Genomic DNA, 21552 nt, shown 5'->3' with positions numbered 1-21552 from the left:
TACTCTAATTTCAAATTATCCTGATGTGAAATGTAATGTCTATAAACTCACACGCAGCACCGAAAGAAGTAAATAAAATTTTTCCATTATGAAAGTGAGCGGACCTCACTGTCTGTGTCAAAGATTATAAGTGTCAACTTGAGCCTGAAATCACAGCAGCTCAAATTAATCAGCGTGTTAACCTCATCTCGTTGTCAGCGCTGAGGCCAATTTACGGTCACGGGATGGTAATTGATGAGATATGGCATTACCATAAGCAGTCCCACTGCCTGTAAACTTATAATTGGAGTTTCTGTAACAATGCAGGGGGGTTAAACAAAGGATTAATCATAATTAACAAAAGTATATTACTTTTCCCATATTAAACAGTTGGTTCCCACCTTTTCTATTAACATAAATTTGTTTGCAGTAATTTACTGAATTATTGAAAATACCAACCCAAGTCAAGACCCTGAAAAATTCATTTATTCCTCTCTGTGCTTTCACATTTGTGTGTGTGTGTGTGTGTGTGTGTGTGTGTGTGTCAAACCCTATGTTTCTGTTATACCCAATTAGCTTGAATAAAATAGCCTGAAGTTTTCTAACATACAGTAAAAAAAAAAAAAATTTCTTTATATAATTTTTCAGGCTGTTTAGGAGTGTGCCAAACAGCAGCATAACACTGGTTCACGCTGTGATTACATTTACAGATTGATACAATGACCAGGCCACACTATTGTTTTACAGAGTGGAAGAAAGCATAAGTAACTCACCAGGGAAAACCTAGAGATAATTGAAAATATACTTTTTCTTGGGTAAATTTATAGTCGACACGCAGTGAATGCGTAGAAGAAACTGAGATATGTTGTTATCAGTTGTTTACACTCATTGAAGGTTACAGTCAAACAGTATAAACCAATATCAATGTGATTTAGGGATGTAAATGGATGTTAAACCCATTTATTTGTGGAGAGGAGCTGGCCAAACTCCCTCAGTCTGATGGTAAATTTCAAAATAAATGGTCTTTTGGTAAACAGAGAGAAGAGGCAAAAATAATACCACTTTTTTCTTTTAATTTAATGAGTGTTTGCATTATAATATAAGGTTATTGTTTATTTTTTAAATATAAATTTACCTCTGCATCACCCATCCCAGCTCTGACCCAGCAGGAGTCAAATTTTTTTTTTTCAGGACGAATGCAAGTGGCCCACCCATTCCCACAGAAGCATGTAATTACAAGATATTTCATGACAACAGTTGATCAAATGTTCTAACCACAGCCAAACTGACTGCTGCTCCACCCATCCAGGCTGGAGCCGCAGCAGTGCTCTGGTAGATCTAGCTCTATGCACGGCACAGCCCACCAGATCCAGCCCTATGCTGACTACTGTGTCCTGGGCTGCAGTAACAGATGTGAAATCACATTACCCAAACGCTGCAATTAGTCTCACTCGCTCGCGGGTTAATGAGTTTGTGGAAATGTGCGACCCATTCCTCATTAGGTAATTTCTCATGCACTGATGAGAGAGGGAGAGAGATGTGGGTATAGCAACTCAGTGGAAATGGCACATAGTCTGCTGCAACTCATACTGTAAAGCAGAATGCAGCTGAGGGAGAACATTGCAGCTGGACATTTTTTTTGAGGAGGGGTGGGGGTGGGTTGTCACCTCATCGTGAAACATGGGAACTGGCATGTATGCTTTTCTGTCTGAGAATGCCTGTGAGGTGAAAGGAAAAAAAAACCCACAATTCTCACTGTCAAGTCTTCTGTATTTGCATTCAAGAGTTCAATAACGGAGGCTTTGTGAAGCTGCTTCTGTTGCTTGCTGGGGTTACATCAGTCTGTCTCATTGTGGAACTGGCTATGCTTATTTCCTCCTCGCTGCAAGGCCAGAGAATCTGTGTGTGTGTGTGTGTGTGTGTGTGAGAGAGAGAATAGACAGCCCGGGGGCAAAGCTCTGTCAGGACACAATGGACGACAACAAAAGAACTAATTAGCAATCAATTACCGACATGTTTCTGTCCTGCACCTTTTATCTGGTTAGAGTGTAGAGCAGGTTACCACTCAACATATCCCATTCACACAAACACACACACACACACACACACACACACACACACACACACCACCTGCTGCCTATGTATGTGTATGTATGTGTGTGTGTGCAGTCAATGTGTGTTGTTTTTTGGTGAATTTGGATTATTGCAGGGATGTATATGGTAGCCCAGCGATACACAGTTTACTACAAGAGAATGTAACCTCTCTCCTGTGTGAGATAAAAGGGAAAAAAATCTTCAAATTAATCCAATTTAGGCCTTCAGAGGAAGTTGCCTTTCACTGTGTTTGTGCCTTAGAATGTAAAAAATAGTTGTTCATTAGCCTCATCTGTGCCAATCAGTCTCTAAACTCTCCTTTGTTGTGTCTCTTTGCTTCTCTTCGTTGTCATGATTGCTTGTAGTTGATCTGAGTTCAGACCGAGGAGGACATTTCTCACATTGAAGAATTTTCATGTACAACTTTATAAAAATCCACACAGACAAAAGATTTTAGGTGTTTACCTTAATTTTGGCTCATGGCTTGATCATTTCAGCATCTCCACTACTGTATAATACACACACACACACACACACATACACACAGTGACATCTGGGGGGAAAGTGTGCTGTGAGGAGGCTGCGAGTGCCTCTCATGATAACAACTCTGCATCTCAACAACCTGCATCCATCATCATCAACACTAACATCTGCTCTGAGCCTCAGCCTTAAATCTCTTTCTAAACCCACCCCCTCCCCTCAACCCTTTACCTCACTCTACTTGTCACCCTCTCTCCCCCCTTTCTTACTCTCTCCTCTCCTTCTTCCGCTACTATTCCGTCCATCTTTTTTTCTCACCAGAAGCCACTGTAGACTGCTTTTTAAAAAAACAAAAAACAAAAAAACACCCCTCCGCCCAATCTGCTTTGACTCTCATCCAAATTCCCTCATCTGCAGAATACGTGTGGATGCGTTTTTGTTTCAGCCATCCTTAAAATCAATATTTAATGATGATGTTATCAGTGCTTTTATGTGTAATTTAGCCAGAGTGTCAGTATGAATGAGACACTGTCAGCTTTATGGCGTCAAGCATTTATTTTCTGTTAATGGGCGCTCCTGGTGGTATACAAACCAAAACCCGGTGGACGTCTGATGGATTTATCTGTTCAATTTCTTTTCATGCATGCATTCACAGCCATGCGTGCATGCATATAGTATGTCTACCTACAGACTTAGACATACACACAAAGTCTAGCTGATTATATAACAATCTGAAAAGTATAAAATGAGAAAGAAACTGCTGGACTTTGATGTGACATTTCTTGTTTTATATTATCAGGATAAGACAGTGAATGAGTCACTGAATGTGACTGCATTGTCTCCCATTGGTTTGATCTTAAAACACAATCAATCAAAGCAACTGTTTGTTTCAAAAGAGACTGCATCACCCGATTTTGACATTTTCCAACGCCACAACAATTACTTCACCTCGTCAGCTCTGGGAGCCAACATTGTTGAGAGGCAATAATCATGATAGTTTTCTCAGTCATTTTTCTCCCAATAACAAGCCATTTTTAATCCAATTAGGAGTGCTAACGTGAGAGGCATAATACCAAGGCCCCTGGGACAGATGAGAGAATATGCAGGACATTTATCCCGACAGTCAATATTGGATTTCTCACTAAGCAGCTGTGCCTGCTCTCTCTGACATTCTCCACCTCTGCACAGTGATCCGTCCTGATTAAACCGGCTTTTCTACTTTATCAACATTCATTACATGACCTGGTCATGCATGGCCACAGAAACCAGGAATAGAAAAGTTACATGCCTGATGTTGGGGTTTTCCTTCTGCAGTTTTTCTTTTGATTTCAACTGTTGAGTGAAAGATGATATATCACATGGCTCTCTTTTGGATTTTAGATGGTGCTGTTGAACTGTATGAGGGTAGGTAGGTGTGTTATGGTATTCCCCAAAAACTCTCCTCACACCAGACTGACAGGTTAGATGTCCTTTTACATGCTGAACCTGAATGCAGGTGGCTAAACTAGTTTTGTATTACTGTATAGTTCTGTGGATAAAATATCCAACAGTTGTACTGATTCATTTCCAAATCTGAATCCACTGATTCTAACTGAATTTAAGCACTGTAGAAACAGACACCTGGTCATATGTCTTTTTTATTTAGTTCACTCACCTCACTCACCTTCCCCTTCATGGTAAGGAAGCAACCAGGAGCTGTCAGTACTTTAAATCCAACAGAAGCTAAACATTGCCACCTTCTGGTGGCTGAGGAGAGGATCACAGTGATGTGCAAAAATGTTTTTTATATTCATTCATACAATTATTTATTTATTTTTTAAGAATCTAGACAGATGGTCAATAGATTTTATCTCATCTTTGTATCACTTAATGAAATATGTCTGTTGATGCTACAGAGAGTTTTACAATTATTGTTCCATCAAAACATAGCTAATAAAATGCAGAAAATGCATGAAAAAGAGGGCTGCTGTTTATAACTGATTGCAGTCGATACATTTATGCAGTGCACTGAATCATTGTCATTGAGTGCATTGATTATGTGGACTAATCAATGTTTATTAGGCTGGAAAAGACTGGCCAGACCACAGTGGAGGCTGAATGATGAAGGAACACATTTACTGAGTGTAAAAGGCCCACCCACCTGCCCTGAGCAGACATGTTTCAGAGTTTGAGGGAACTTTAGTCAGGGAACTTCAAGCTGTGTGTTTAGGGGACAATATATAGTTTATGCATCCTAACTGAATATATACAGGATCAGTCAGAACTGAGTTAAAGGAAGCAGATTATGCTGCCCCTGGCTCCTCCTGCCCCAATACCTGAGGCCCAGGTTATTATGAAAACCTGGTTGCAATACAGTGGTACAATAGTCTATTCTGGCCAGCAGGTGCTTCAGGAAGCCACTGACATACATGGATCACAGGACAGGAGCATCTAGCTCCCCAGTTCTCTGAAACGTTGACTCCTTTCCTGTTTTCAAATCCAGACTCAAAACCCATCTGTTTAAGATTGCCTACTCTTAATCATCCTATTGCAACTTCACCGCCCTACATTTCTTTTATATGTTGATTTTATCCATTGTTGTTTTATTGATCATTATATACTGTACAGCTTTATTGATTATTGTCTATTATACAGCTTTATTGATTATTGTCTATTGTACAGTTTTATTGATTATTGTATATTGTACAGTGCCCTTAAGTGTTCAGAAAAGGTGCTTATAAATAAAATGTATTATTATTATTGTTATTATTAGATACAAAGACAGTTGACGCTCTTTCCTTTATATAGCAGTAACTGGAGATGGTCACTGCTTGCAGCTCAAAAACTGATTCCTAAATCATGATCTGACATATAGTAGCCTCCTGAGACTTTATAGAAATATGAATGTGATCTGCAAAACCTAATTTTGTTCCATAAAGACAGGAAATGGTCCTTAATCATTAACCCAGCAGGTACCCTATGATTATTATATGACTATTATCTGATTATTATCTGACTAAAACACATCACTCTGATATGAGGTGTTTGTTTGAAAGAACAAGTGATCTTACAAGAGAACGTACCATTAATGTCCCTCCATAATTTGCATTAATTTCAACTTTGTCTTGTGTTTTTGTACCAGGCCAAGATTGGAGATGCAGGATCACATTAATTGGGATTTAGGATCAGGCGTGGGTGAGTAAGCAATGACTAAGCTAACACAACAAAACAAATTAGAGTATACAGATATAAATGTGATGTGATGATTTAAAAAAAAAAAAAACCTTGTGGAAATTATTTCCTCTCTAATCAAACAAGGAAGTTTGGAGTTTTTGTTTTAAGTAATGATTTTACTCCCTCAGCCTCTTTTTAGTTACATTTTGGGCCACTGCTGTCTGATTGTGTCAGTCTGCCTGATTGTATTTCCTGGGGTAAAGAGGTCCCTCGCTGCTCTGGAACAATTATTCCACAGTGCACTCTGTAATTATACTATTATGTAGAATTATTCTCTTCATCTGCATGCACCATCAATCATCACTGCACAATGTGTTTGTTGCCTTACCCGGCCAAAGAAAACAAAAAGCTCTTCACAAAATGTTCCAGTGGCTCTCTCAGGAATGTACAGTACCTCAGTAAAATCAACATTTTTTTTTTTTACCACACAATTATATTCTTAAAGACTGTTAGAATCAAGGTTTGTAAAATAAACTAATTAGTTAACACAGGAAAGTGTTTGATAGACATTAAAGTAACATTAAGTAATTTTTGCTGACCAGCAGCAACAGTGGCCTCAGTCAGAAGTGGTGATTACAAGACGCTGGTGCATTACATTCTGTTGATTGTTGTCCAATTGGTTTCAGGTACTGGAAGCAGCATACCCATAGAAGCTGACAGCTCATGTTCGGAAAACAAATCACTCAGACAATAAACATAAAATTCAGCAAAGGGGTTAAGCTAGCTTCTCCTGTGTGTGAGAGTGTTGTAAACCTTACGCGCTTCTTGCGTACCCACTCAGCCCAAGTTACATAGTGCAAGAACACACGCCATTCTCCCTATTACAAGTCATTGTACCATCAAAATGATTTCGAAGCAGTTATTTTAAGGAAAAATAGTTGTATAATGTTTTTGAATAAGCTTGCATGTGCTTACAGAGAATAAGTGAATCAAAGTTGAACCAAGACAATGTATTTTCCATATCGTGTTATTTCTTACCTTAACATATAGTGTCTCCATGACATACCCATAAATGATTCATTATAATTTATCCAGAGGAGTACAAAATTCATTAGATAAAATACTTTTACCAGTAAAAGCAGATGAAACAAACAGGCTAGCATCAGATGGGAGTCACCAGACCTCCTCTGACGAAACCCTGTTGGAAGGTAATTAAAAGAAGAGTGTGTTATCCATCGCTCCTCATTAATGTACTTTGAATTAACCACTTTCAGGGGAGAGGGATGGGGAGGAGGGGACAAGCAAGAAAATCCATGCAGGCTTTAAAGTAATCTCTCTCTGTCAGGTCGGTCCAAACGGGGAGGGTCGGCTCATTACGGCCCCCACAGGAGATGAATGGGTCAGTCAGGCAGTAAGGAGAGCTGGGCTGGACCGCTGCGTTGACAGACAGATCCACACAAGGAGCGTGTGTGTGTGTGAGTCAGCACACAATGAACAACAAAGCAGAATACTTAGCTATATATGCTGTCTTTGATGGGGAGCAGGTGTGCAGAAGGAGGCTGCATGCTGGGATACAAGGCAGGGTTAAGATACTAATGTCTGGAGTCAAAAATCATTGTGATTTTACTTTGACCACATGGAGGGGTACCTGACTGTCACATCTGGCCAGCTGAGGCAACTATCACAGGCACAGAGGGCACTCCAAAATAACACTTCTTTAAATTTTCTTTACTGCTTATGCCTTTAAGAAAATTCTGATGAAAAAAATAAATAAATAAATAAATATATATATATATATATATATATATATATATATATATATATATATATATATATATATATATATATATATATATAATATGGTTCTTGCATTGAGGTGGACCTCCTAGACCCAAAATAAGTCCTACATTTGCCACCAGATGGCGTTGTAGTCTTTTTTCTTTTGAGACAGAGGCAGCTGACACTTTCACTAAGATTTATTTTAGTAATGAGGACAGGGAGCTTTCTTAATTCATTTCATTTCAAACATATCTGAATTTCATGTTATATTTTCACCAACATCCATGTGGTGACATCTGCCAACTTTTGTACACTGAACAAAATTCACTGATTCTAATATTTAACTCAATATATAATGTATGTTTTAAAGTGACATGTGAGTGGAATCATGTTTTCATGAAATTGGTGATTTTTTTCTTGCCACTGTTGCATTTTATTTACCCTGACTTTTCTAGTGTGACACATTTGCACAGCAAGCTCATCTCTAGGCAGCACAGGATGTTATTCCATTCATTCAGGGTTTTCAGGGAGAGCGTGAGGGTCTGGGGGTGGTAATAGGGGAAGAGGGGTTAGATATGATTATGTTAGATTAGATTAGAAGCTGAACTATCTGAATAGACCAGCATAATATGAATTGATATATCTGTTCATCATTTAGAGCAGTATGATGAGACTGTGGGTTTACTTGTTCATTAAAATCTATTGATTTATTTAATAAATTGGATTTAAACAATTACGGTATGTATCACAGCACCACATCACACACATGGCAGCATTTGCCTGAAATCGCCAAGGGACAAGCACTTGTAGCACATGCCGGCGCATGAAATACACACACATGCACACACCATGTAGCATTTTGCTAACATTTTCCTTTCCCTCTGCTGTCATTCACATTAGCAAAACACACTTCAGCAGCGAGACTTTGGATAATAGCTTCAGACATCTTCTCAGCACAAGGACTTTGTAAGACAACTACTTATTATCACTGACCACTGGATTTTAAATGAAAGTAATACACCTTGAATAGGTCATCAGTATTGTAGACAATGGACTGAGGGGGTGTTAAACTAAATGTTACTCATTGTATTCATTATTGTTCGCTCCTGTGTATGACATCACAGACCTTCATCACTATGAGAAAATGTCAGCTATCATTAGCTCAAGATAATTGCGACCCAGAGTTTCACACAGAGTCGCTCGTCTTCATTTCAAATGAATGAGAGAACGTGTGGGTTGTTCTATCACAAGTGCGTATGAACGCTGACAGGATGATGATCATCTCTTACACGCAGCTACATTTGAGTTTGACCTTTCACAATGGCAGTGTGGACACCCACAATTAGTCTCATCTAAATGAATACGCTATGTTACTCCAAACCAAATTACATCACAGATTATCTCTCTTTATGACTCTTTCTCCTCTCCTGTACCTTCATTCTGCTCCTTTTAAGTTCTTTGTGTTGTGCAAAATGTGACTCTCCACAGTTTGTTCTTGTTTTGTCAGTAGATCTCAGTAATAGTGTGCTTTGGCTGTCTGATTGGGTCTCAGCAGCAGATTATCTTCCAAGAGGGGCATCACTGATTGAGTATTAACTGAGCGAGTGGCCATATTGTGAATATCTCTCCACATAGACACGTAAGAACAACACAGCCGTCCACTTAATGACCAATCTCTAGCAAAATCTGGTGGTGCTCTACTGCAGTAGCAGCAGCAGTGTAACTCATACAAACTCTAGTGTGTTGTGTTATTTAGACACAACTATCCTCTGGTGTGATTATGTGATGATCTTTGTATGCTTGAGTTGAACAAAATTAGCGTTACCAACTAACTGATTACAGAATATGTCCTCCGTACTGGGTTTAATGATAGAAATACTGTTTGAAGTTGCTGATTGGATCTGTTGATAAGCTTTCAGTCTGCTCTGATCTCAACTCTTGGTTTAGAAAGACACATAAAAGCTTTTCCATGATTTCTTTGTGAATGACAGGAAGATGGGAGTTCAAAAGTAAGTTAGCCCAATTTTCCCTGGATGTCTGTCCTGCCTTGTCCATGCCTATAACCAGCATGGTGAACCAATTAAACTGGTAAAGTCTAGAGTTTGTAGAAGCCACAAGTAACTGACACCAGAGCAGAGAGAAGGATGAGAGGAGGGGGAGATAAAAGGCAAAAATAAGGTACAGCTAGCAATTTCATGTGTATCAGTGGAGGCAGATGGTAGTCTAGAGCCGTTCCAGGCAATCCCTGTCTCCTAGAAATGACATTTATGACATTGGGGTTGAGAAAAACAAGCACCAGTGATGCATATTAGGAATTAAAATGACTTAGGTGATTTAGTCCAGCACTAGGCACTAGTGTGGTGAGAAAGCTTGCAAAGGTTTACATGCACCTCACAGGGGAATTAAAGAGAAGCTTAAGACCACCATTTCCCCATGATCCCTCACTGGCTTCCCAATCACAAACACTGCAGATCATTTTGTTTGGACTGCTTGATCCAAGCCTAAGGGGCTGCTTTTGGGAACTGGATCCAGGTCATAGCCAGGGTATAAGCCCATATTTGCATGTGTGTCCTTGTTTGATGTAAGCATTTCATCTCAAAATAAGGTATTACATTTATGTTTTAGGTTGTGCAGTATTTTATATAAATATATAAATATATTACAAATGAAGTTTCCATAAAACGCGTGTCTGTAGGTGACCTTATCATTTAATTACACTGTGTTTATTTATCTGGGATAAAACCCATTCATCTACACAAAACATCTAAATGAGCCCATAAACTGACCAAAAATTCAAAGACATTCTATAAATATAAAACAAAGTGTAAAATAATTCAACAGATGTGAAACATTCACGTGTGCCTCTAGATTTTTATTTCAATATTTGTCATGTTAGCAATGATAAATGTATTTACAACCTACCAATTAAATAGCTAACTAAGTAATATTATGGCAGGAATACATTATGACTTTTAATCAGGTTTTTAAATTTTACGAAGTTGTTATTAGTTTCCATTAGTGGCAAGCGTCTTTAAATGCCTTAATGTGGCTTTGAATGGCAGCTTTTCACACATTATCTACATCACCGAGAGCCCCTTCGGCTCAGTGTTTTCCAGTGACCCTCTGATGTAGGCCTGCCTGCCTGTCTGTGCTGCTATAAAAGCTGCCACCTCACAGCCAGCGCCGTTATTTCCCCCCTCTGCTTCAGGAAACACTTTACGAGAGACGCACTTCAGCATGTCGGTGGCTCTGCGCGCACAGCTGTTCCTCTTTCTGATCTCCCTTTCATCAAGGATGGGGCTCAGTCGCTACATTGAGGTAAGATCACGTTTTTTAAATAGCTGAACTAAAGCACGGTGAAATTATTGATTAAGTCAGGCTGGTTAAACTGATGTCTTTAAAGTAATGCTGGAACCTGGAACTTGACGCCTATTTCTGTCATGTTTAATTCAGGACAACGAGGCTTCAGATGGATTATATTCTCTGTTCAGTTTGGACCAGAAAAGAGAATCAGAAGATTTTATGTTCCGCCGACCTCTCAGTAAGTGCTGCTGTAAACAATGGCTTTATTCAGTCGCTGGTTGTGCGTAACACTGCTCACCGACTTGGCAAACAGCAACTAAGCCCTTCACATAATTAAAAGTATTTAGTGCAGAGATGTTCAGTGCAGCTTTAGTGTTCAAACAGATTCTATTGGGTCAATCAATCAATCCATATCTATATCTTCACAGAATATAGCCTACATTTTATAGTAGTTGCATTTAGAATTTACAATAATGAACATAATAAAAATGTCAATGTTACTGGAGTTATTTTAACACTCTTAGTCTATTCTGGCACAAACTCCCCAGAGCTAAATAAACTCTATTGTTTTAACAAAAAAACCAACAACCCCACTCAACACTTCTCTCAGTCTCTTTTGAACACTAGGTGATTTGTGTTTGACCATAAAGCTGATTACCATCACACATCACACATCACACATCACAGTTCATGACTGAACTCAATCAATGATGTCTCTCATGGTCAAAAAATTGATGAGAGTGTTTTGTGAATCCCTCCTCTGCCATGATGAACAAGTAGTGTGTGGTCTGTAGGATGCTTGGATATGCTGGCCACTGACGGCTACTTCACCTTCTTGGCGTCTCGGCCGCAGCTGGCCTGTGCTGCTTTCATCATCGCTGAGCCCAATGAGGTCATCAGTCTGGAGCTGTCTGACGTCAACATCGACTGCAGCGCCGGTGATTTCATCAAGGTTGGCCCCCCACTCACCAAAAATAACACCCACACATGCCTCTGGAGGGAGAGGAGGACAGGAAGTTTAGTGCTTTGCCATTTAAACTCTGAATTCTATTTCATCCTCCTCTGTTTGATTAAATTGGTGCCAAACAGGGTTAAGGCAGTGTTTAAGGGCCAAACACCACACTGGATCCTCTCTGCATTGGTCACATTACCCAGAGCAAGTGTGGGAAGAGGAGGCTTTGGTTTTGTAGCCAAGCCTGCCAGTTACATTGCAGTTTCCCTTTGTGTGGGCCCAACTGGTAAAAAAGGCATGGCAGGGAGAAAGACTGGGAATCCTGTCACTTCATAATACTGACTGGACAGAGCTGGAAGGCTGGACTGAAGTGTTTTCATATCTGGAAATATACAACAGCTGTGTGTAACCTGTACACATCAGTTCCTCTAAACAAGAGAAAGATGCTCATCATGCTCAACAAAACCAAACACCACAACTCAGTGTGTGTGTGTGTGTTTTTAGCACACTTATCTGTTTAAACATGATTAACTGAATATTCATGGAACAAAAATCTCTTTGCATAATGGTGGTCAATCAAATAAGATTCACGTGGCCTTATTAGACTTTTTATTGGACTAACAGCCATAGAAAAGCCACCTTAACTGCCCTTTGAAGGTAAAATAAATTTACTATCTTTACACTACAGTGTAAGCGTGAATCAAACTTAAAAGATAAATTTTTGGAGATGGGCATATTGGTAAACTCAATGATGAATTCACTATACTTGTCATAAAATAGAACTAAATGTTATTTACGTTAACCTTTCACCAGTCTCTCTACACAAAACTGACACCTGACACCCTCTGATAGTTATGTATCATCCAGCTTTACACTAGTTCTTTTTTTTTTTTTTTCCAAGATACCAGCGTGGAGCAGTGGTATACAGCTAAATTGATTGTTTTAATTCAATGTTTCACCTCCTAACTGATGTTTTCCTCTGAGTAATATCAGAATTATGTCGCCAAATAAAAACAAGGTATGAGTGAAATTCTGAAGTGATAAAATGAGTAAAGCGAGTGTTGCTTTGTCTTTGCTATTTTTATGATGCTCACCTGGCATGGCGTATAAATAACTCACGTAAAATCTTTCCACCTGCAGATGTTTGACGGCTGGGTTCTGAAGGGAGAGAAGTTCCCCAGCAGTCAGGACCACCAGCTCCCTCTGCACCAGCGCTACACAGACTACTGCTCCTCTCTAGCACCAGGGGCCACCAGCCGCTCCTCTCAGAATGTCGCCATGATCTTCTTCCGCATTCACAGCCCCGACAGTGGCTTCACCCTCACTGTCAAAAAGCTGCACAACCCTTTCCGTGAGTTCTGCCACGCATCTCTGAGATCAATTTGTGGCTTAAAAGTTTGAAAGCAAAATAAGCAGAAACCAAGTCCATAAAGGAGAAAGCTAAATTGTAGGAAAAAAATCATGAGAAAAATACAAATAAGGGCCAAGGACTAACATCTAAATCCAATTTGTGTTATTTTTTTGTGTTTTAAGGTGATGGATAGACTGGTCATTCTTGCTTGTGTGCATGCATGTGTGTTCTTCCTGGACATTTTCGCTTGGTTGAGCATTAATCAAGGCCGAGAGCGACAGGAAGAGATTGAATGAGAGGGATGCACCTGTTTTCCAGCTGCTTGACAAACACGGTGTTAACACTGTGTCAAGAAACATAACAATCACAGTCTGGCTCTAAGACAAAGACAGACAAAGAAAGAGCACTGGGGTTTTGAATGGATTATCTATAGGGAAACCGCATAAATCTCAGGCCAATGTGTGAGGTCTTATTCATATATTTGCCATTAACTGCAGCTGTCCACTGTATTGTTCCTTTATTTCATCTGATTGCAAGCCTCTGCTGTGACACCCCAACTGGATAAAACTGGCCATAAAACAGTATTAATATGTCCATATATGCTAAGATGTGATAGACAATCAATGCATGCATTAGTAACACCAAACATTTTCTGTCCCTCAACATCTGTAGACCCATCTTGGCCAAAAAAACCCTATTTTAATTTATATTCATTCTGTACCTTTGTAAATGTTACCCACATAAACATGGAAAAATGATACACACACACGCACACATACAATAATCAAAAGTTGTTCAGACTTGCAGAACAAATAGTCCTCTATTATATTTATTCTAGCATTCCCCCCTCAGCTTTGATTGGCAAGGCTCTTTTACCACAAAAGTGTTTCTAAATGAACAACATGCCCGCAGGAGTAAAGTGTTCCGACTCCTCTTGGTGTCTATCTATTCTACCATACTGTTATCAATTCAAATTTCATTATTTTCTTATCTTTGTCATCAGAGCTGGAATTGGATTTCCATGCTCAGCCCTAATTGTGTCCCCTCCCCGCAGTCAGCCTTGATTATGTCCAATTTGTGACATGAAGTGTCAATAATGAGTTTCTCTGGTGATGGGGGAACTGTTAATTTGAAACCTCTGCTTCTGTGTGTGTGTGTGTGTGTGTGTGTGTGTGTGCATGTGTGTGTGTGTGTGTGTGTGTGTGTGTGTGTGTGTGTGTGTGCGTGTGTGCGCGTGCGTGTATAGCCTGTAACATCATGTCTCAGAGTCCAGAGGGCAGCTTCACCATGGTGATGCCACATCAGCGCAGGAACTGCAGCTTCTCCATCATCTATCCTGTGGAGCTCCGACTGACAGAACTCAGCTTGGGACAGGCCAAAAGCAATGAGCTCAGCCCACAGGTGACACACACACACACACATCCTCCTTCCTTGGTGAAAAAAACGGCTTATTGAAGAAGTACTCTCACTTCAATGAAATTCTTCTCTGATCTGAATGATCAAATTCAAGAGACAGAATTACAGCACTTAAAAGAGATGGTGGCCTCTGGTTTTACCGTGGTACTGCCTCTGTTATTGCAAACAGTTGGTAACAGGCGGTGCTGTTCTCGGTAAAGGCAGTGATATTGGAAAAGGAGATCTGCATATGTTGGATTACAAGTGTGCCAGCCGTGAACCTTTATGTTATTACAACTTGACATGATCTTATTTCCATTTAGTAAAGTTTCAGTTCACCATTACGATACAGCAACCTTCTTCCAGTCAAAACTAATTCAGTGTACCTCAGCATAAGCAAATCTCACAACAATAAATCAGAAGGGAAACACTTGCTTTCATAGTCTGGTGCCAGACCTCTGAATCGGTGCCCACCTCACAGATTTGTTCTGCAATCCACACAGGTCTGGTGCTGAATACTGCATTCAGTCAATTTATCATTTTAAACATTTTCATAAAACCCTAAAAGTTGGTTTAAGTGATTTAAATTATTTTCACTATTTTCATTATATTTATTGCTGTAAAATAATAATCATGAAGTTTAACATTTTTGGAAATATGCTTTTTGGCTTTGTTGCCCAGAGTTAGAGATCAATACCACTCTCCCATTTGTCTATTAAGTATGAAGCTACAACCTTGAAGCAGTTAATTTAGTGTAGTGTGAAGACTGGAGAAAAACGTGAATAAGCATATTTCTCCAAAATGTTGAACTATTCCTTTAACCAATTCATTTCATTTGCCCATCTTGACCTTATCCATATTGTATTTGCCATGTATGGATATCGTGGCAGTAGTCAACTGGAAAACATTGGCAGCGAATTTCTAAAAAACACTGTCACTGAAAATAATCCAGGGTTTTGCAAAGTTATCCAAAATCATTGTTCTGTTTGGCAAATAAAGGCCCACACTGGTGTTCTGTTACCAGTAGTTGTCCTGCCCCAGCAGGTGCAGCAAAGTCACATTTTTGGCAAAATGTCTAATCAATGCTATAGAAAGAAAGTTTATATTGTTATTATTATTATTATATTGGCATAGTTATTAGACTAAGTATCTATATAGCTTCAATTATCTACTCTAATTAGCAAGGTTGAGCATTAAACAATTCATTTTGTACATTTGTTAACCCTTTATATTGCATGTTCAGCAAAGCTGTTGACCTGTTTGTGATGCATGACGCAATGGAATCAGTTTGAATTGTAGTATTGAATAATACTCGAGTCAAAACATATTTAAAGTGGCTATTCTAATAATTACAATGTATCAAATGACTGTGAAAACAATATCAAAATGATCGCTTGTAGTAATGAGAGAATTATCACCTGAATCTGCTGCTCTCCTCTGCTTTATGGAGCTTTACAATAAGTTTCAGTTTGTTGTTTAGCTGTTCAACTGACAACTTAACTGTTTTAGTTTTATCTTACTGCTCTCACAGCATAATTTTGGCTGTAGCAGGCAGCTGTTTTCATTAAAAAGGTTCTGTTCATATAAGCACTATAAGCTCCATTAAGAATATATTAGTTTATATATAAGTTTAAATCATAGAACAGAACCTTTAAAGTCTGATTAATCGTGTTTGCCAAGCTGAAACATGTAAATTTCTAAATAAAAACGGTGAATGGAATATTATAAGTATGTATATATGCAGATGTATAAGTATGGAAATGTAATAAATATTGTATACACTTAATGATTCCCAGCCAGTTGCAAAAACTTTCAGTAAGAATACTATATGAACTCCAAATCTCTTAGAGCAGTACAACAATGGTGTAAATCGTGTTGATAACAGACTGGGCAGGTCAAAATGACTTCTGAAGATGTTGGCAGTGGGTCTGACACTGGCTGCCAGACTGCTGACATTATGATGAACTGTAATGCATTCACTGGGCCAAATACAACAACCTGACATTTCTACTCAAACACTGAGGAAAGTTGTAAGTGTTCCAGACTCAAGTGATACAATTTCAAATTGTATGAACATTTTTCAGGCAAATACAGCTGCATATAATCATATTTTATGTAAAGGATATGTGATGAAAGATGGGCATAGTTAGAAAATACGATGAATCAAGTCCTGAAACTTGAGGTACTCTTTAGCTTTAGAGTATATACTGTGGCATTATTTTCAACAACAGGATATAACAGTCCTGCCTGTGTGATAATTAGATAGAACCCTTTCATAGTAGAGTCTCTAATTATTGCTACACACTAACTGACAGTTTGCAGACCAAGGTGGAACTGAAAGGTATCCTGTGGCATTTCTTTGTCAACAAACACAGTTATGTTTACTTTCAGTATTTCTCACCAACACATTGAAACCTGGCAAATGTGCTGAATCCATGTCCTTCCTTATTAAACACTTTTTAAACTGAGTTTGTGAACACTTTGTAACTGAGCTTGCATTACCAACCTATACTGTCATCCTTTGTGCATGTGCTAACACACACAAGATACAAAGAAAACAGGGCCCTACTCATCATCATATTCATATATTAAACTCAGACAGACATGAGACATGCAGACAGCTCCATCATACCTTGTTGTTTGTATTGTACAGAAGCAGGTGTGGTCGGGCTGTTCAGGGTCTGGTGACTATGTGGAGCTGCTAGGAGGGAATGGGGTGGACACCTCTAAGATGTTCCCTGTGGCTGACCTCTGTTTCTCCCTCAGTGGGCTCGGTGAGTCTGAGCCCCTCCAGTTTACCTCCAGTGTGAATCTGTGATTTTCATTGTAACAGCAGGTTTCCATCAGAACAGCAACAATTTGTAAATCTGACTTCTTGTACTGGACTTTGACTATACTACACTGTACTACACTATATTGTCTTATGCTAACCTGCACTATCCTAAAAGGCTGCTATACTATGCTGTGGTTTGCAGTGTTGAACTTTGCATCATTATGGTATGCTATGCCTGCCATTGATCTTCACTGAATATTCCCCTTATATTTTTTAATATAGTTTGGCACATTTCACTGTGTATTGACAAAAAGATTTAAACCACATTTCAGCTGCATATTGTTATCCCATATGTCACAATATGCATATGCACTGAAGTGCATATGCTTCCAATAATAGAAATTCTGCTGCAGATGAGTTCTTCATAATAACAGAAACACTCTTAATGGTGAAATCTACAAATGTTTACATGTAAATGTTATTATGATTATATAATAATATTTATTTATGATTATCTTTATTAATTTACCATGATCTCAGTGAATTAGTGCAATGTAAAACACTTCACACTGAGAACAAAGAATAGACTAAATTAAAAAGATTAGTCCTACACATACACTTGTCACTTGAGTAAGAAGGACTGGCTAGAGAACAAGAAGACTCTGTATGTGCTCCAGTGTAAAGTATCCTTTTCTCTCTTTGGCCCTTCAGCCCAGATGAAGATTGGTTGTGATAATTCAGTTGTGAGACTGGTGTCCAGTGGGAACTATATCAACCGTGTTTCCTTCCAGTACCGACTACTGGAACACAACGAGCTCCCCAAGACCCGAGAGAACAGTCTGGATAACTTCTGCACTGTGGAATGAGACCACACACTCACACACACACACACCCAAACACACACAGGCTCACATGTGTACATGTACACACAATCATACATCTACTCATTTCTCTGTAAATATACCAATTTAATGAAAATGTCCTATTTGCTAATGCTGTCAAGTATTTTGTATTGTTTTTGCCAGATATTTTATTTAGTGTCCTAGTTATATTAGCTTTGATCATAGCATATTTATTTGAAGAACTGTTTTTATTAATTTCAAATTTATGGATTATGATGAATTTAATTGTTTTCTCTTCAGCCATTTGTCATGAAAATCTGTGATGCATTATATTTCTTGGCAAGAGCATTCATTTCAAACCCTCCCACTTTTGTTCTTACTTGATATCAGTTTCAGTATTCTTTGGGAGGTTTTACATCTGTGTTGTCTCCTCTGTTTATATTACCTTGACAATTTAAAAATAAATATGACTTGCATGATAAAGCACATTTTTAATGCTCTACTTTTGTGAGTGACTCTGTCCTCATGAGCTGTTTTCTATTCCATTCTAGAACTTCATGTTCACTCTGCCATGGCATTATGTTTTTGGGTTGTCCATCCGTTCGTATGTCCATCTGTCTATCTCAGTTAAGTAATTTCTTCAAAATATTCACCTGGGCTCACTGATGAACTGATTAGAATGTGGTGGTCAAAGATCAAGTCACTGTGGCCTCACAAAACAGTCTTGCAAAAGTGAACGCTTCAAGGGAATCCCATCAACTTTGGCATAAATAATCACTTGGACTCAAGGATGAATTGATTACAACTTGGTAGTCAGAGGTCAAGGTCTGTGATGGCATGAAACATGTTTTTGGCCGTAATTCAAGAATATACATGCTAATTAACTGCCACTTGACTGGTTGGTGAAGGCATACAACCATTGACAGTAAGAACTACAATTACTGCTTTGTAATTGTAGTTCTTACTAATAGCAATGTGGAGGAGATATTAGGAGATTCTCAAACAAATCTTTTCTGTAATGAACCTAACAACATAAACTATTAGATCATGGAAGATAACTTACAAATCCTGAGACCTTAATCCTTGTAAGACTCCTTAAAGCAGTCCAAGAGAGGTTCCTCATGTGATGGGTACTTAGTGGTGGGGTGGATTTGTTTGTGTCCATAGTGTTGTCTTAGAGCAGCTGGTTCGAATCCACCCCTTTGCTGGTACCTGAATTATTTCTTATGGTACTTAGTAAATTTATGAAGGCTGGTGCACAAAGGAAAGACTGAAAAGCCTTAAGAAAGAAAGCTCAAATATCTAACCAAATAGTTGTTAGAAGACAGCCAGGTAGTTGTGAGGTTGAGGGTTCAAATCTTATGAGACCTAGTGAATCTGTAAGATTAATCATGACAGGTGATGAGGGAGCAGAGATTTTAAAGTTGGTCTGAAGATTCACATCTTGCAACACCATTCTGGTAGAGACTGAAATATGTCAGCAACTATTGGATGGACTGTCATGAAATTTTGTCAGTTAAGGTCCCCAAAGGATGAATCCCTAAAGGCTCACCTGATTTCTTCAGGTAGGCAGGCAGGTCGTTCCAGAGCCTTGGGACTATGACTGCAAATGCTCTGTCCCTTTTAGTCTTCAACTGGGTCTCTGTATCAGATAAAAGACCTCTGCCTGAGGATCTCAAACCTCAGACTGGCTCCTATGGAACTAAAAGGTCAAACATAATCAGTAAGATCCAGTGTAAGGAAGCAAAACAGGAGTGATGTGGTGATGCTTCTCGAAAAAGCCAGAGTACAATCTGGAGCGGATCAGTGGATTTTTGGCTAAGACCAGTAAAAATGCTGCTGCAATAATAAAGGCATGCTGAAATAAAAGCATGTCAAATGATCTTTATGTCTTTAAGGGTAATGAAAGTGTTTATGAAATATTTCTAAGATGAAAAAAACGTGACCTGAACTGTGGACATTTGTGGGCTTCAGTAAAATATCTCTACATCTATGGGAGGGATTGCCGTGAAATTTGGTACAGACAGTTATGACCCCTTCAGGATAATTTGTAGTAACTTTAGTGATTCCAAATTTTTATTGGTCTAGTACTTTGGTTTATGACCAAATTTTTGCAAAACTAATGACTTTTCCATGTGCCTCTGCTGTACTTTGTGTTTTGTACTAATTATTAGCAAATGCCAGCATTCTAACATGCAAAACTAAGATGATGAACATGTTAAACATTATACCTTATAACATCCAAATGTTAACATTGTCATGCGTAACATTTGCATTTCCTCAAAGGACTATTTTGTGTAAATATAATCTCACAGAGCCACTACCATTGCTTTAGAACCTTTGTTTAAATTACTGCCCTTCATTGTTGGCATATGGTTTTGATGGACACTGTGTGGTATGCAAATGTTTATTTTACCCACAGACACATAGAATCTAGAAGACTAGTCTAGTTTTAGATCAAATGCTTACAGTGTAGTCAGAGAAGACGTCATTGATAAACCCTGCATTGATACATGTGTGTGTATATGTAAAATGTAAATGTGTATGTGTACACCAGTGTATTAAAATATGTCCTTGGCAATCAGTATTAAGCAATGACGCATGCATTTCTCTTATTTTTTGTGCCCTAATCCAATCTGTTCCAGAGACAAACTCTTAAATAGCTTTCATAGTGGCTGATCATTGCTTGAAATAATAATTAAAAAGGCTTTATACTGAGAGCACAGAATAATACACCACAATGTTCTATAACTGTTAGAATACAGGTTTGTTTGTGACCCTTCTCCATCACTTACTGTTTAGCCCTAATCTCTTACATACTGTACAGTTGTGGATCCTCTGTCTGAATGAATGTGCAGCTCTTAATGGGATTATCCCACAAGCCTCAGTGCTCTTATTCCCCTCGACATCCTTCTAACTGGCTCGCTTTTGATCTTCTCCTTACGTGGAATTAATCTCAAACCTGCTCAACCGTGATGATTCAATTAACCAGCGGATGTCTTTTTTCGCTCGATGTGTTGCAATTTTCAGTCTTCATTAGAGAATGAAATGCACTTTGGATGCCATCGAAAGGGATAAAGTCTGATTATTTGTTTCTAGCATTGGGCACAGCAGTCTTGAATAGTCAGTAATGTATTTATAGTGGCTTGTGATGGTGGACTGGAAATGAGTTTGTCACTTGTTGGGCCAAGAGGGGTCACAAGTCCCTGTGGTTGAAATGTGACCCTGTACTGGAAGAGACATGCTTCTGTTATTAATAACACTGAAGAAACAGAAAGAGGAAATGATGTTTATTTAAGACATTATTCACACTGGACTAGTGAGTGAATATTCCACAGAGAGAGAAATCTATTACTGTCATTTTACTTCTTTATTCATTCTCCCTATTTCTCTCTTTTCTTTTTTTGTGTTGGACTATTCTAAATATGAGGTTTCACTTTGGTAGTATTAA

General features: G+C 38.7%; 1 protein-coding gene across 1 annotated transcript; it reads left to right on the top strand.

Moving 5' to 3' along the window:
* The first annotated feature begins 10677 nt into the window (after positions 1-10677).
* Positions 10678-18584, top strand: LOC108882019 (corticotropin-releasing factor-binding protein). Its single transcript, XM_018674235.2, has 7 exons — positions 10678-10803; positions 10939-11026; positions 11583-11740; positions 12881-13091; positions 14338-14492; positions 17140-17260; positions 17971-18584. The coding sequence occupies exons 1-7, from the start codon at positions 10723-10725 to the stop codon at positions 18123-18125; spliced, it is 969 nt and encodes a 322-aa protein (XP_018529751.2). The 5' UTR covers positions 10678-10722; the 3' UTR covers positions 18126-18584.
* Positions 18585-21552: the final 2968 nt, after the last annotated feature.

This window comes from Lates calcarifer, linkage group LG13 (genome assembly GCF_001640805.2).
Source record: "Lates calcarifer isolate ASB-BC8 linkage group LG13, TLL_Latcal_v3, whole genome shotgun sequence".
NCBI lineage: Eukaryota > Metazoa > Chordata > Actinopteri > Centropomidae > Lates > Lates calcarifer.
The sequence above is the reverse complement of the archived record's forward strand: the minus strand, read 5'-3'. Positions and strand labels throughout refer to the sequence as shown.